At 38.7% G+C, this 15,750-nt stretch overlaps 1 protein-coding gene across 1 annotated transcript in view; it reads right to left on the bottom strand.

The window, feature by feature from the left end:
• The window catches only part of LOC120771553, an 85,929-nt gene that overhangs the window by 30,361 nt on the left and 39,818 nt on the right, over positions 1-15,750 (bottom strand). The window contains exon 3 of the mRNA XM_040099614.1: positions 10,548-10,722. Within this exon, the coding sequence (XP_039955548.1) occupies positions 10,548-10,722 (175 nt within the window). The remainder of the gene's footprint in view (positions 1-10,547; positions 10,723-15,750) is intronic.

The raw sequence follows: 15,750 nt of genomic DNA, 5'->3' as shown, positions 1-15,750 counted from the left end.
CGATTGGAAAAAACGTCGGGACAAGTGTATTGGGGCCAAGGAGAGTTACTTTTAGGAGGACGACGTAGATTTTCAAGAATAAATTAAGAATTTTAAAACTATGAACAAGATCTTACTATTTTTTGCTCTAAGTAGTATACCTTTCTCTTAGTAGTATACAATAGAGGAAAGAATTGCATATATATCTTGTAGATTAAGATATGCGCACTAATGATTGATTTATCTACGATTTTCTGAGTCTGATTGTATCAGTTACGAAACATACCACTCTCCACTTTCAAAACATTAGAATTTTACTGGACATTAGTTTCGTTTTCAGAGCATGATAATCAATACAGGGACGGATAGATTTATCAATGTGTCGAATAGATTGAAAGAGACGGATGGAGGGAACGATTAGAATTAGCAACTTCGGTCACATGAAGATATTGCCGGACAGACGAACGGTCTAAAGAATGAGCGATCATTCGTAATCGCTTCGTATCTTCATTTAAATTATTTTGATATTTATTAGCCTGGTGAGAAACATTCAAATCGACTTCTCTAAGTTGTTACTACAAATAACAGTTACGCTGAGTAAAACATATTTTGGTGTAGCACGTCGCCAAGCAACAATGAAAAATTCCGAAAAACTAAATTATTTCGCTAATTGAAAGCTAAAATAGCTGAGCGTAAACAAAATTAAGCAAAAAGATAAATTGCATGCGCTCAAAAAATGCATTTCGCCCGACAAAAGGACAAACTCTGCAGTAAATATTTACCTTGCTACCTCCGTTATATAACAGCTAATTGAAGCAACTACTAAAAGCGCATTTAACTTGCGCTTTTATTTCTATTACGTCATATGCCAGTCCACGGTAAACTGAACCATTATTTACAAAGGTGCTCGCTTGACTTCCGTTGACTGTGGCAAACAAACTCACTTGCAGTAAAAAGCAACTCTGCTGGGAAAATGAAAGTACAAACAAAATTTAAGGCCAACTGCCCACTTAGTTGCGCGTTAAGGATGTGCTGGCTTGAGACTGCCCATGCTGTAAAGCGACGCTATTTCAAGGATTCGAGATTGAAACCACGGGAGTTTTTCTATACCACATTTGGAGCCATTTGTAATTTAGTGTTCAATAATTACAGAATGTTTTTGGCGTCATAAGAATTAGTTATTTAAATGGTACTTGAGAAATGAATAAGGAAGCGCCATTTTCAACCAGAAGCAGTCGAGTTGTTATATTTTAGACCCGAAATATCACTACCCCAAATCCTGTGTCAATTGAACACACTAACGCACCCAAATATGTACTTTAAATGTGCATATACTTCACTACAAGCCAGCCGCAGGAGGAAGAGCCAGTGAATATCAACACAAGCCAGCGGCTAGTTACTATCAGTACACGATACATACGTTATGGACGCATTTAAACAGCTCGAATGCTGGGGCAAGCTGCCAGACGGACGTACAGCCAGGAAGATAGGCAGACTAATTAAGTTAGGTTAGTGTGGTGACCGTGTCGTTTCGCTGAGCAGCGCTGTCTTTGCTGCCACTGCCACCGCTCTACACGGTATTTATGCTCCAGGAGCCAGTCTCGTCGCCTCAACTCGCCGTTGTTATTGACATTTGTATCATGTGCTTCTCACATGACTGCGCTGCGAGCTTTAAACTCCCGAGTGCATTAGCTGTGTCTTACACATATTTTGCTTCGTTATACTATATCAATATATATGTGTGTGTGTACATGCACACATACAGGCAGCTGGCAGGCGAGCATGGTTGGCATGACATCACGTATTTGTTTTCGCTGCAAGTTTACAAAGTTTTACCCAACCCTTTCTGTTGGCGGAAAATAAAATTAATGCTGGGCATTATTTGCTTAGTGGGCTTCCACTTGTTTTTGTTAAACATACAAAAAACAAAAATAAAACGTGCAGCTGTAGGGAAAAGTCACACACACACCCATATACAAGTGTGTATAAAGTCTCACATATTTTCAGGAAAAAGAAAAAGGTGTTCGATTCAATTAATTTGAGGCCAGCGCTGTGGTTGAACTTTTGCCAACTTGTTTTTATAGCGACTCTTTTATGCTTGAGGAAATGTTTATTCGCAGTATTATTATTTGAGCCCCGAGCAGCTGCCTATTCCGAACAATTGCTACTATTTATTTACGAGTACGAGTAACTGCTGCGCCCAGTTTAATTTTGTACCAAATTGGTTTAAATTCGCTTTCTTTTTGCTCACCCAATCAATTTATTGAACATACTGGCTACGATTAAGGAAGCAAGGTTAACTCTAGAATATGTAAGGAAAAAGAAAAGTAAGAAAACATGCCTGAAAACACTTAGACTCGCACTGAGATTCGAATAAGCAGGGAAAAACTCAGCTTAAACAAAAAAGCGTTAACTTCGGATGCACCAATAGCCATAATACCCTTTGTAAATAACAAAAATTTGCATACAAAGACTTCATTTTGATCGGTCATTTGTACGACTGTATATACCGTTAGTCAAATTTCGTTAAGATAACTCGTCAAATAAAAAAGTTTCCTATACCAAGACTGGATTCTGATCGATCAGTTTGAATAACAGCCATTTCCTGTAGTGATCACATATCGGCGGTTCCAGTTTTTTCCGAGCCATCAAAAATGTGTGGGGTCTAGCGTTGTCCTGATGGAAGTCGGAGCCCTTTCTGTTGATCAGTTCTGGCCTTTTTTTTCGATTGCTTGCTTCAATCTCATCAGTTGTTGACATTAACATGTAGAATCAATCGTATGACCAGACTACAGAGGCGCTCATAGTGGACAAACACTCAGCATAACCTTTCGAGGCGTCAATCCTGGCTTTACGACCATAAGTTGAACTTCACCACGCTTGGACCATGATCTTTTCAGCATATTATTGTTATATTAGATCGATCCACTTTTTGTCGCCTGTTACCATTCGCTTTAGCAGTGGATTCCAAATCGTTTCAGCAAAGAATCGCAGATGATAATTCGGCCCTTTAAATTTTAAAAATTCATGTAGTACCCACACCTCGAGCTTCTTTTTGAAGCCAGACCTTTTTAAATGGTTCAAAACCATTTGATGATGAATGTTAAGTTCCTTAGTGATGCCATAGTTGCTTATATGACGGTCCGGGTCAATCTTTCCCGTAATTTCATTGACTCTTTCAACGATAGGTCGACCAGAGCGAAGTGCATCTTTCACATCGAAATTTCCAGAACGAACGAAACTATTGTTGTGCTACATGAACTGATACAGCATCGTCTCCGTAAACTTCACAAATTTCATTGGTGGCTTGTGGCATTCTTCCATTTTTTGTACAAATATTTCAAAATATAGTGAATTTCTTCACTATTTTCACTCAGTTTTGAACAGCTGCAGAATAAATGAAACTTAAAATCCCACCTTTCCAACATTGTATGGTTTGACACAATGTGATTGGTAGCACTGGAGATTCGACATCTATTAATAAACTACTGAAAGACTACCATATAAACCGTGCAAGGTATAAAACTCATTTTCCTTGTTATGGACACCATTGTTCCAAACTACCAACCTAAATTGCTTGGATGCAATATACTCGTATACTGAAGCCGTAGATAGTCTAAAATATCGAGTTCGTTTAAATATTTGCTTGCGAGCTCCTAAGTTTTTCTAAAGGTACGAAGAGTTGAAACCAACCAATTGACCTAATATTAATGGTTGCAAAATCAAAGTACTATATTTGTTTTTTTTTTTGAAGTCTAGCTTATCTATGCAGTAATTAGTTGGAATTAAGAAGGATATTTTCTTTCAAAATTACATCTTTTTTAATAAAAGTGATATGTGCAAGTGATAAGATAATAATAGCCCCGTTCATTTGTGCAATAATTATCTCATAGCAATAGTATCAATTTACCTTCACTGGAGAAAAAATATTTTCAATACAAATATTTGCTCAAACTAAAAGTTTGTCTGACATGAATTAAATTTAATCTGGTCTTAGTCACTTACATATCGCACACTTTTATAAAGGTTAGTTGGAAAATGCCAATAATATTGAAGTCTTTCCAGGATGCTCGTGGCAGCACGCTTGTTCTTGCTAACCCAACACTGCCACCCGGGCGTATTAGTAATGCAACCATGCGCACGCAACCGTTTGTTTTTTCCTCCAGTAATTAATTGGAATTTCCTTTCTTTCCTAAGCACCAACATATCTACCGTTACAGTTGCAAAGTCGTGTGTGTATATGTTTCTGGCTTACCTACTATCAAGGATATGTCGTTGTTGCCTACACTCACGCGACAGTCATGCTCTGCAACGCTTATAATTGCTTTTATCGCAACATTATTTTGTAGGAAAGTAGTAATTTTTCGTGCAGCATGATTTCACTAAATTAAAATTAGTTTATAGAGTTAATATTATGCTTTAATTAAAATTCAGAATTGAAGTCATTAAAGGAATAAGAAAAGAAGCAAACGAGACGAGAACCGAAAGCGGCTTACGGCACAGAGCTCCGGCTCATTAAGGCCTAGTGCACGACGCTATCATACTGCTATTCCAGACGTCAGTTTGTATGTGCATTCCGCGCGCAACAACAACAACAGCAATTGTAAACGCTTACAAATATTGACTTGCTTTGTAGCTGAAAACATTCTGAATTGCATTTTCCGTGCCAGCCACACAACAACACAGCAGCGAACACACACACCAACGCATGCAACAACAAGCGTTGACAATCGTGCTTCCTTCCTCTCGCTTCACGCTGAAATTAAGTTTCGCGAGTTGCGTATAAATGGGCTGCTGTGCTGTGTGGCGCAGACACGGCAACGCGAACAAATGAAATTATGCGCAGCTGGAGCTGGCGAAATTCACGTACCGTTGCTTCAACGGAGCAACAACAATGAAGGTTACAAAAGATATCGGTAATGGAAACCAATGCAAAGCGCAAATAAAGGTGCTCGCACAGTCCTTTATAAACACACACACACAGGTAGGAATGCACACACGTGCGTTCTGAATAAACCCAAATCGCGGCGTTCGTTTGAGTTTCCAACGCGATTGTTGTCTGCGCAGTTGTTGTGCACACGCTTTATTCATATGTATATACATAACTGTACGTGCTTGTGGATGTGAGCGTTTTTATGAACGCTCAGTGCTAAGCGCACACACCACTTCCTATTGCAATTCTAAACACGAAAGCACACACTAGTGACAATTAAATATGCCACCTTGTCTCATTTCTGAAAGCAGGAAGCTCCAATATTTTTCTTATTATTTGGCTTAATGAGCTTGCCGCTAGGGACTGGGAGTTTTGCTAATTTTGCATGAGTTCTATTTGACGTAATAAGCATGTATGTACAAGTATAATTAATGGCATCGGCGGATAACCTTGTTGAAGACCGCCAAATGCTTTATTCGGGCTCTTAAGGGCTGATTTATTGGCTTATCCTTTCGTTGTTCCAAGCTTAAGTTTAAAAACCAAAATTTAGTCGAAGAAATCCATTATGTATTGGTGGAAACCTTGTTTCTCGATAAAATACCCATAAAGAGTAAATATGTAATTTCCAATACAAAATTTTCGAATTAAAAAATTTGCAAACCTACCCACAACCCACGGCGAGATAACAGAATACTGGATCCTTTTCTTAAATGCACAGAAGTGGTTCTCCTACTGACGAACCTAATGAAAGTTCACACAATATTGTTCCATAATGCCCGTAAGTAAGTAAAAAAGAAATAAATTGTTTCTTAATCACTCTTTTTAAGCACATCTTAGTAAAATGTCTTTGAAAGTTAAATGCTTGTATATGAGTATTTCAGACAGTTACTTAAGCACAATCAACTCTTAGAGAATTGTTCAACTTTGACGAATATGCAAAGCCTGGTGATTAATTTGTAATAATTCACCAGAATGTCCCTCTCTTTCTCCCACTCCTTGCAACAACATTACACGCGAAGGCATATTATTGTCTTGTTATTCAAAACTTTCACCGCAGACAAAAGATATGCCACAAAGCGAAATATCTAAAACAAGCAAGTGGATAAATTTGAATTGAATCCCACACCAATGGCAGAAGGTGACGGAAAATTCAGTAAAATTCTTTTAATTTGGCATTCATCGAAAGTTGCGCTTGAGTGTAAAGAAAGATCTAAGATTCTTTTATATTGCTTGATGCGAAAACTTTTCGAAAATTAAATTCCAGACGTCAGTTTGTGAAAGTATGTTAATTTTATAAAATAAAGGTAGTGATTTCAAGAATTTGCTCATCAAGGTCTTTTGGCAAAGTTTAACAACACTTAGCCATTTTCACGAAAATCTGGCAATTTCCGTATTTTAGGAATCACATAAAATATATTTGACTTAAGTATGGAAAACTACAACGGTGAAAGAGTCAAAACATTATCCCATGTGATTTGATCCCATAGAGTTACCCATATATGGGTTAGACAAAAATTTTACAATAAAAGAAGCGAAAAACATCATCTACGTTTACTTTACATTTTTACTAGTAACTACTTACTATTATAATAAATAATGATAATTTTCAATTGCCCTAGATTCGAACTTTAAAGGTGAATATTTCGATTTCGCAGACAATCTTTGAAAAACGGTGAAATACTATTTTTTACTTATGATTTGATCTCCCAATCATGACACATATAGTGCCCATAGATATCGTCGGCAGGTGTATGAGTATTCGGAAATGCTTTTACGTTTTGACTTTATATCGGATCTGGGAGTCGCCAAAACCGAACTGACCGCCCACATACCTGAGAGAGAGAGTAATGGTGGTTAGTAAAAGAATATATGATCAGGATCTTAAAACTTATTGACTATTGCAGTGTTTTTCAAGTCTAAGTTGCTGCCATTAAAGTACCGGTAGATTTGCAGTTCCGGAGTACAATCTTCTCAGAGACTATCCACTCTGATAGCATGCCGAGAATACAAGTTTTGAACTCACTAACCGTGCCTAACCTAGTTTCCGGATACAATGAAATCTATTTATTTTATGATAAGACTAGTAAAAGTCCTGGTCAAAGTGAAACCGCAAATATCTGTAAAGCTGACGATCTCGCAAAGAAAGGCACCTTAACGCCGCTATCACTAGATTGGAAATGTATTGGTGCTCACAATTCATCGTGTGTTCTACTATTTGGTAGCTAAGCTTCGCAGGGTGAGGGCTGCGCTACCTTTGGTTCATACGCTGTCGCAAAATCTTTTTGTCCCAAGGTAGATTATAAGAAATTCAGCGAGGTCTTTGTCCTTAGTAAAGCTAGCCTCTCTCTCGTTGTGGGAGTTCCAACAGCCCACTGCACTGTCTACTGTCATTCTGTAAGGTAGAAAATCTTACCAGACGACAGCTGCAGAAGCTGTATGGTGGTAGTATGGAGGAAAAATCTTAACACTTCCTTCTTGCTTATCAAGCGCTTGCGAGATCATGGTCTAAACACTTGGATGCTCACAGTTTCAAATATCCCACCGACCTGTTAGTAATAGAAATTAAACCTGTTAGCAAAGTTTGTATGGACTACAAGGCGCATTGCTGATTTATAAGATCGAATACACGAGTTGTGTTTTTATGGCTTCACAAAGGACTGCATATGCAAAGTAGTCTATCTTAAGTGCGATCAGCTGCCGTATAGCTCTCTGCAGAAGTTCCCCAATAAGGCAAGTGACTTTAAATTTACGTGGAAGTTACATTTGTATGGGCTTCGAGAAATTCAGGTTCAGTGGGGTTATTCAAGGCCCGAATATATTTATTAAATTGAATGCTTGGAATACTGCCTTCGACACATTCACGAACCTATATGATAATCCTTCTAAATAGAAACTATGTGTTATATATTGCAACTCCATATCCACTGAAAATTAATTTCTACAAAGCAAATTCAATGCGCCAGTTGGTACCATTGTAAACATATGGGCGAGCATGGGAAACGACTCACAGTGCGGCAAGTTCCTGGAAGCTGCGGCCAAAAATATAATTAGTTAGTGGAAAGGTCTGTCTGTTTACTTTCCATGCTACAACTAAAATAGTATTAACCAAGTTCCTTGAATTTCTCCACAGAAAGTTGAAATCGTTGTTTTTTGTGAAGAAGTGGATTACGGGACCGCAAATTAAGAGGTTTTCTGGTGAATTTTTGAACGTGATGTTAAACTGACGATAAATTTATTAAGACAATTTCTGACCAAGGAAACTAATGGGGGTACTGTCATAGTTTCAAGACAGTCGGGTCTACGTAATTAATATATTATCCAGTAATGGCTCTCAGCTCAGATTGCAATGTTTTCGGTCACCATGATAACAACAAGAACAACACCTGCTTGCAGTTTCAGAATAATTGCTTTCAATACAAGTCGCCTATTGATTTCTCTGACGTGGTGGTAAATTTTTGTTCTCTAATAAATGTGTTCCTGGACTCAAAAACTACTTTGAAAAGACTATTCGCTAGTGCGACTGCATTTGCTGCAAATATTTAAAGGTGGCTTTTGGTGCTTCTACAGTTTGTTCGTTTTGTTCCATTAAACTCTTGACAACTTGAAAGAATTTTTGACCGCACTTGCAACACTGTTCGGCGGCTATACTCCGCGCATTCCTGTATCCTTGTGGAATCTGGCAAATACACTGATGTGCTAGATAAATGAACAGGGCAGTCAGAGAGCGCGTAACACAAAGATAGAGCGCAGCTTCGGTAAGATGGAGTATGCAGTGGAGGCTGCACACCACACCGCCAGCAACATGTCAACTTTCAACCGAATGCCAAACTGTTGCGGCAACCGCAGCAGTGGCGAGCCGACGACAGATGGCGGATAAATAAGAATATGCAGCAGAGGAGAGGCATGGAAGAATCTGCGAGCATAAGTAGATGGCAAGGGAAAATGGCAGCAATAATCATTAAGGGAACAAGGGAGTTCAACGTAGTCAAGTGTCATCGTCAGTTACAGCAGCAACTATAAATGCAGCCAGCGCTTTGAAGGGGCGCCAAGCCGAGCAACAACACTAAACAAGTTTGTGCCAATCTAAACGAATGTGAATAATATAGCAGACAAAGTGGAAACGGCAGCGAGATCAGCGCAACGGAAGCGGAGGCGCGCGCTCCACTGCGCTAGATATCATTTCGAAGCGCTGCGGGTGTGGGTGACTGAGACAAATGCGAATCGCACATCCAGTTTGCATCGACAATGCCGGAGCGAGTCGGAATTTGCGCTTTGAGGCCTTCCAAACAGGGCGCGACGCAGCGCAGAGCTGGCGGGTGGCGGTTGGCAGTGCCGTTGACAGTTGCGCGCGGCGCGACGGATTGCCCGTTTGCCTGTCTGCGGGCTTAGTGGCCGTGGTGGTGGCGGGGCGAGCGAACGCGTACTACAAATGGGTGAAAGTTTCCACTTTCCAACATTTTTCATTTTTGTTTCTGCTTTCGCCATTTGATTTGTGATTATGTTGTTGCTTTGGAATTCTATTTTATTTTTCAACTCTTTTGTGTTTGTTCGTTGCTTGTTGTTCCTGGACCCGGTAGTTGTTCTGCCAGTTAGTTTGTTGCGGACGAGTTTTATTGTGGATGATGGCGCATTTGGTATGCGCGCGGCGAGCGACCGGTGACCCACAATGACAGCAGCCGGTCTAAACTTGGTCATTGAAGCGGCGTGACCCACACACAGACACACACACTCACCACTCATAAATCTACTCGAATGCGAGTTGCTGGCGGAATGAAATGCATTTTATTTGCCTTCGGACAAGTGGTGAATGATTGCTTGCAGCGTTGTGCCTGCCGCTCACTGAGCACAACGAAAAATTGCGAAACTAACTCAACAGTCATTTTCATATTGCGCGCTTGGTTAGCGCAATTGCAACAACAATTTGTTAAGTACATGAAGCAGTAATCCGACGAAACGGATTGTTGCGCACGCAATTTAATAAAAAAGAATTATTTGCAATCAACCGCAACGCACTCGAAACACCATAACAACTAAGTTGGCTTAATTAAAATTAATAGAAGGTTGTTGGAATTTGCGAAAGTTCGCTGCTAACTCGTGCAAAACACGATATAAATTGACGCTTTTTAGACGGCTCTGGAGGGTGTTTGGGCGTTCAAATGAGATTTGCGTGACAATTGAATTGTTTCTGCATTGTTGCGGCAAATGGTGACAAGCAAAGGTTGTTTTGTGGCAGTCATATCTAATTCCAGTTATTTATAAACTTGCTGCTAGTTTCAGGTGACAGAAATCTTAATCAACTTCTTTCACAGACTTTTTGGGCGAAAAAAGGTTGTTGTTATTGCAAAATGGTCTACAAGCAATGTTGTTGAACTTAGCTGGTGCTGTGGCTATTTGCTTCACGCTAAGCTTACGTCAAATTAGCTTAAAGTCACCACACTAGAATGCGTCATACCCGAACTGGCCACATTTGAACTAATCTCACTGTAGAAAACTCATTTTAAATACCTCTAGTTTTTTATTGAGCTTACAAAGCAACTCTAATGGGCATATAGTAAATTCTTTTTAGTGCTATATACCTATTAATATTTATAAAACTGCACTCAATTGCGAAGTTGTATGTGATTCCGATACTCACTTGAAATGATATGTTCCATTTTCGTAGCCGAAAAACGGTACCGTATACGTCAACATCCAAATGTTGCCACCACCGCAGTCATAGTAAGGCTTGGACCAGCGCCCGTCCTCGTATTTCACAGCCAGCGTGTCGTCCTCAACGCGCTCATCGGTTTTGTTGGAGTAAAGATGGAAAGCTAAAAAAACAAAGAGTTTAGTATAAAAGAGACAGAAAGAAAAAGTCATCAGTAGTTTAAAATGCTTTTCTTCTTAAAAAAAGAGTGTGATTTATTGGATAGTCGAAAAATAATTTTCATATTTTCATAATCACATTGTGTCATACTATGTCAGGTTCTTCAATAAGTTTTGTCGTTCGATAAGAGAGGGCGGTGCTACTACTAAAATGTTTTTTGTTTAATGATTATTCACCTACAATTAGGGCAGTAGAAAGATGGGTTGTTGAATTTAAACGTGGTTGTACAAGCCTTGAAGATGATCCATGTGAAGGACGTTCAAAAAGCGCATCAACACCAGAAATCATAGCCAAAACACAGGATATGGTTTTGGAAGATCGTCGATTGACTGAGAGAGATTTAGCAGAGGCTCCACACATCTCATTATGTAATGTGAGGCATATTTTAAATGAATTTTGTATTTTAGAAAGCTCTGTGCACAATGGGTGGCGCATTCGCTATCAATGGAATAAAAACACAATCGAATGCGACTTTCTCAGCACCATTGGGAGCGTTTCAAAAAGGATAAAGTGGATTTTGTGCGTCTATTCATCACTATGGAAGAGACTTCGGTCTATCACCATGATCGTGAATCAAAACAAGAGGCTAAAGAGCGGTGTGAACCTGGTTGTTCGGCTTCGAAACGAGTTCGTGTCCGGAAATCGGCCAACAGGGTTATGGCACCAGTTTTTTGGGATGCGAGAGAATTTTTGTTTATGAATTACTTGCAAACTGGTAAAACAGCTAATTCTGAATATTATTGTAACCTTTTGAACCAGTTGAAAGAAAAAATTCCTGAAAAAACACCCGGTTTGCAGAAGAAAAAATCCTTTTTCATCCGGACAATGCATCGTGTCACAAGAGCAATAGCTAAAATCCATGAATTAAAGTTCGAATTGTTGAAGTATCCACCGTATTCACCAGATTTGGCCCAGAACTTAAAAAATTTCTGCGTGGCAAGCATTTATCATCAAATGAAGAGGTTATAACGGCTCCAGAAGCGTATTTTGCAGATCTTCCGGATTCTCACTTCAGGGATGGTATCCACATATTGGAGGATTGTTGGAGTAAGTGTATTAATGTTCAGGGAGGTTATGCTGAATAATAAAGTGTATTTTGAAATATAAAATTGTGTTTTTCGTATCAAACGACAAAACTTATTGGACAACCTTCTATAGTGTTGGAAAGGTGGGATTTTAAGCTTCATTTAACCAAAAATTTTATTCGCGGAAGTTGAGAAAAAGGTACAGCTGTTCAAAAATGAATGAAAATAATGAAGAAATTCGCAAATTTTGAAATTTTTGTATAAAAGAGGGAAGAATGCCACGCAAGCCACCAATGAAATTAGTGAAGTTACGGAGACGATGCTGTAACAGTTCGTGTAAGTAAGTAAATATAAGTTATTCTCCTATTGTTTTGTCACTAATAAGTGAGTAGTAGTCAATAAGTCCAGTCTAAAATGGAAAAGTTTTCAAATTTTTTGAATAGGTAATTGGAGGTAAAAGTAATCTTAGTTCCTGTGTAATTATCTTATCTTTTTCAAAAAATAATAATAATAATAATCTTAGATCCATGTAACGGGTGTGGGTCTTCCTTTACATGAAAAGTTGGTTAAATTTCATTGCCAATAAATTCACAAAAACTTTTCAGAATTCTCTTATACGAGTAATGATTATTCTGCCCAGTTGAAACTTCAGAAATACCTTGCGCTATGTGCAGCTGAAGTTGAATTGTGCACCTTTTAATATGTGATGTGTTATGGTCTATAAACGGTACCCTCGAAGCTTCTCCTGAGCGCCGTTGGGCTTTTACTACGAGGAATGCTTACCAATAAGGCAGCTTTGATCTCTGGCGGCGCATTATTCCAGTAATTTAATATTCATTACAAGAATTTTCGTCCGCTTTTAAGCTTTTACGAAATGAATAAGATTTCCGGCAATCAACTACATCAATTTGGAGCGTGGCGGCGTTGCAACATCCATCACAAAAGTATGTAAGTGTGAACGCAGCGAAGCCATGGAAATAACGGAAAATATTTACTTTGTGCCTTCGGCCAAGTCATTGCGTAGAAGAAATATTTTCGTAGCGTCCCCATGTGGTTTATCCATTTGAACGCGCTTCGTACTATTAGTTGCGCATCGGTGCCTCCACCCCGATATCTGTATGTGTGAGTGTATGTGTACATTGGGGCCACACCTATTTATGTTTTACAAACCAAGAGCCAAAGTTCAACTGAAAGTTCAGTCCAATTCGTCAACAACTTTAGGCAAAACTTTAGCTTGAATCTTGAAATTTTCGGGTTCCCTTCACACCCGCCACTCCATTAAGGCACTTATGCACAATCTCAGAGACAATCTCGCTTCTCGGGGGAAGCGCACGCACTCTCCGATGTCCCGATGCAGTCCCTATTGGCTATTGGGACAGCAAGTGAGTGTCGGTGTTGCCGGCTGTTTGACAAATATGTGGAGCTCATGTCACCGTGAGTTGTTTGCGAGTTTACTCGGCGCTCTGTGCCCCGAAGTTTGCTTTCGCTGCTGCTGTTTTTGTGTTGATGACATTTTTCATTACGAGATTTCAAGTTGTTGCTCTTTGATGTCAATAAATGACAACAACCATTGCCATAACTCAAGCTTAGCGCACACGCACACATGCGCTGCGTAACTTTTTTGGATGGCAAAAGGGCAGAGGAAAGCACATGTGATTCCACACATGTCTGCCCGTGTGTGTGTGCGTGTGTAACTGTTATTGGTTTGAGGAGTGGCGTTTTGGGTAAAGGGACTTATCAACCAAGTCCTCAGCGGTGGTACTCACAAACACACGCGCGCATGTAGACGAGAGAGAGTTTGCTTTCCATCCTCCTGACCACTTCGGCACAGTTCATTTGTTAGACTGCTGACGGGAAAACTTTTATCATTTTCTGCACACTTCGATTTCGCAACAACGAATATTGATAGCTCGAACTGGGCGACTTTTGAAGTGCCGCTTTGTATGAGCGCGGGTCTGCAGGTTTCTATTCACTTTCACATACATATATTAATGACAGTTATTTGCAAGGATGGGTACGAAGTTTGGGCGGAGATGAAATTTATTTGGCCATTAACATTAGCTAACTGGTGTTTAACTGCTGAAGCTATTTTTGTTAGTAAAAGTTATAGAGTGCGCTGAGCTTTGTTTTAGAGTCTCTGTCCCCAAAGGAGGTAGTCCTTAACCATTTACCGACGTCTTGAAATCCGAAAGAGTTATTGTTATTTCAAAAACTTTTTTTTCTTTACCCCTTCATATTATTTTCCGACATTCTGAGATCTATTCGCTATTGAATATTAGTCCTAATTTAAGTCTCAGAGCGAACTTTAGCAAGACCTTAAATATGTACCATATTTGCTTGTGTGTTTGTGGCTTCGCGGGCAACACAGCAAAATTTTGCGACTTCAACGGTATCACTTGTCACGTGATTATTTTCTTTCACCATCACAAATTGCACAGAGTGCACGTCTAACAGGAGCTGTCTTAATACTGTTATTTAGTTGTCTATTAAATTTATTTTCTATTGTGATTTTCAGGTAGGGCATTTTTATTTCTCGTTTTGAAGATAACGGTGAGTCTTATGAAGGATATTGTAACAAAATTACTGCTTAGTAAAAAGTACATGTTCTGACCAAATGCAACCGGAACCTACCAAAGCAAACCCCCTTAAAAAAAAAATGGCGGTGAGGAAGCTTAAAATTATATAAAATCCAAAACTCATAAAACATATTTATACAACAAATGAACACAGGCAATGATCGGAGGACTATATCCAATTTTAATTTGTGATAAATTGGCGACTTTCCAAAAAACAAGTAGTTCTTTTGAAAAAAATTACACTTCAGAATGACTTAAAAAGTAGAAATTAGTGCGAAATAATATTTTTTCTATGTACACCTGACAAATATACCTAAAAACGTTGTGTGAATATTTGAAATCATCGGTCCAGTCGTTTCGGAGGAATTTTGCTCACCGACTCTGGAAACAGTGTTTTGAGAAAAAAGAACTTAGAGCTTTGAGAGCCGAGCCACTGAGTTAAAAAGTTCCTACAACGAAGGTATCGTATCTCCGAAACTATTTGCCGAACCAAAATCAAATTTTTGAAGAATATTTTCTAATATATGAACATTCGATATGTGTTTTGCACACAAACATCGATTTTTTGAAATTCTCAAGTAGATATAACCTATTAAACGAACCCAACAGCAGTTGTCACCATTGGACATAGTTACAGCGTTAACAGCCTGAAATGCAGCTAGAAAATGGATCGAATAAAAGTATATCAAAGATCAATTAAAATCGGAAGACCCTCACGCTTATAACCAAACGAAACAGTTTTAATTAATCTATACGTTAACCCAATAACATAAGGAATAAATACACACATTTGATTGACAGCCCGTAAATGTGATTGATTACTCATGTGGCAAACTGTTTGCTATAAAAATTAAATTGTTTAACATTTAGCAGCTTTAATGCATTTAAGGAAAAAATAGTATTCAGTTTTTATACAAAAAGCCGAAACACTTTTTAGGCGCAAATTGTAATTATGTGCACACACACATACATACAAGTGTATAAAATGTAACATAAAGTCATTTCAGTGGACGCTAATTAGTCAAAATATAATCACTTGCATTTTTATCTAAGCTTACAGTTGTTGCTGTTGTTGCTTCGCTCACTTCACCATGGAAGCCAAGCGAATGTTCGCACAAAACAAACTTATTTTTATTAATTTCTGTTTTTGTTTGACTCCGTTAAACATATTAATTAGAAGAGGCGGCTTTTCAAAGCAAAAATGTACATAGTTACGTCTGTTAGGGTGGGCCAACTTTATTTTATATATGTTAGGTACCCTGAATGTATCGTCCGAAATGAAGACAAACAAAACAATGTCAACGTCGGTTGCACTGAAACTAAAATCGCTATAAAAGCTAAACATATAAGAAGTTTCCATACAAGAATTTG

Source organism: Bactrocera tryoni, chromosome 3 (assembly GCF_016617805.1).
Source record: "Bactrocera tryoni isolate S06 chromosome 3, CSIRO_BtryS06_freeze2, whole genome shotgun sequence".
Classification (NCBI taxonomy): Eukaryota; Metazoa; Arthropoda; class Insecta; order Diptera; family Tephritidae; genus Bactrocera; species Bactrocera tryoni.
Note: the sequence above shows the minus strand (reverse complement) of the source record. Positions and strands in the feature narration are given on the sequence as shown.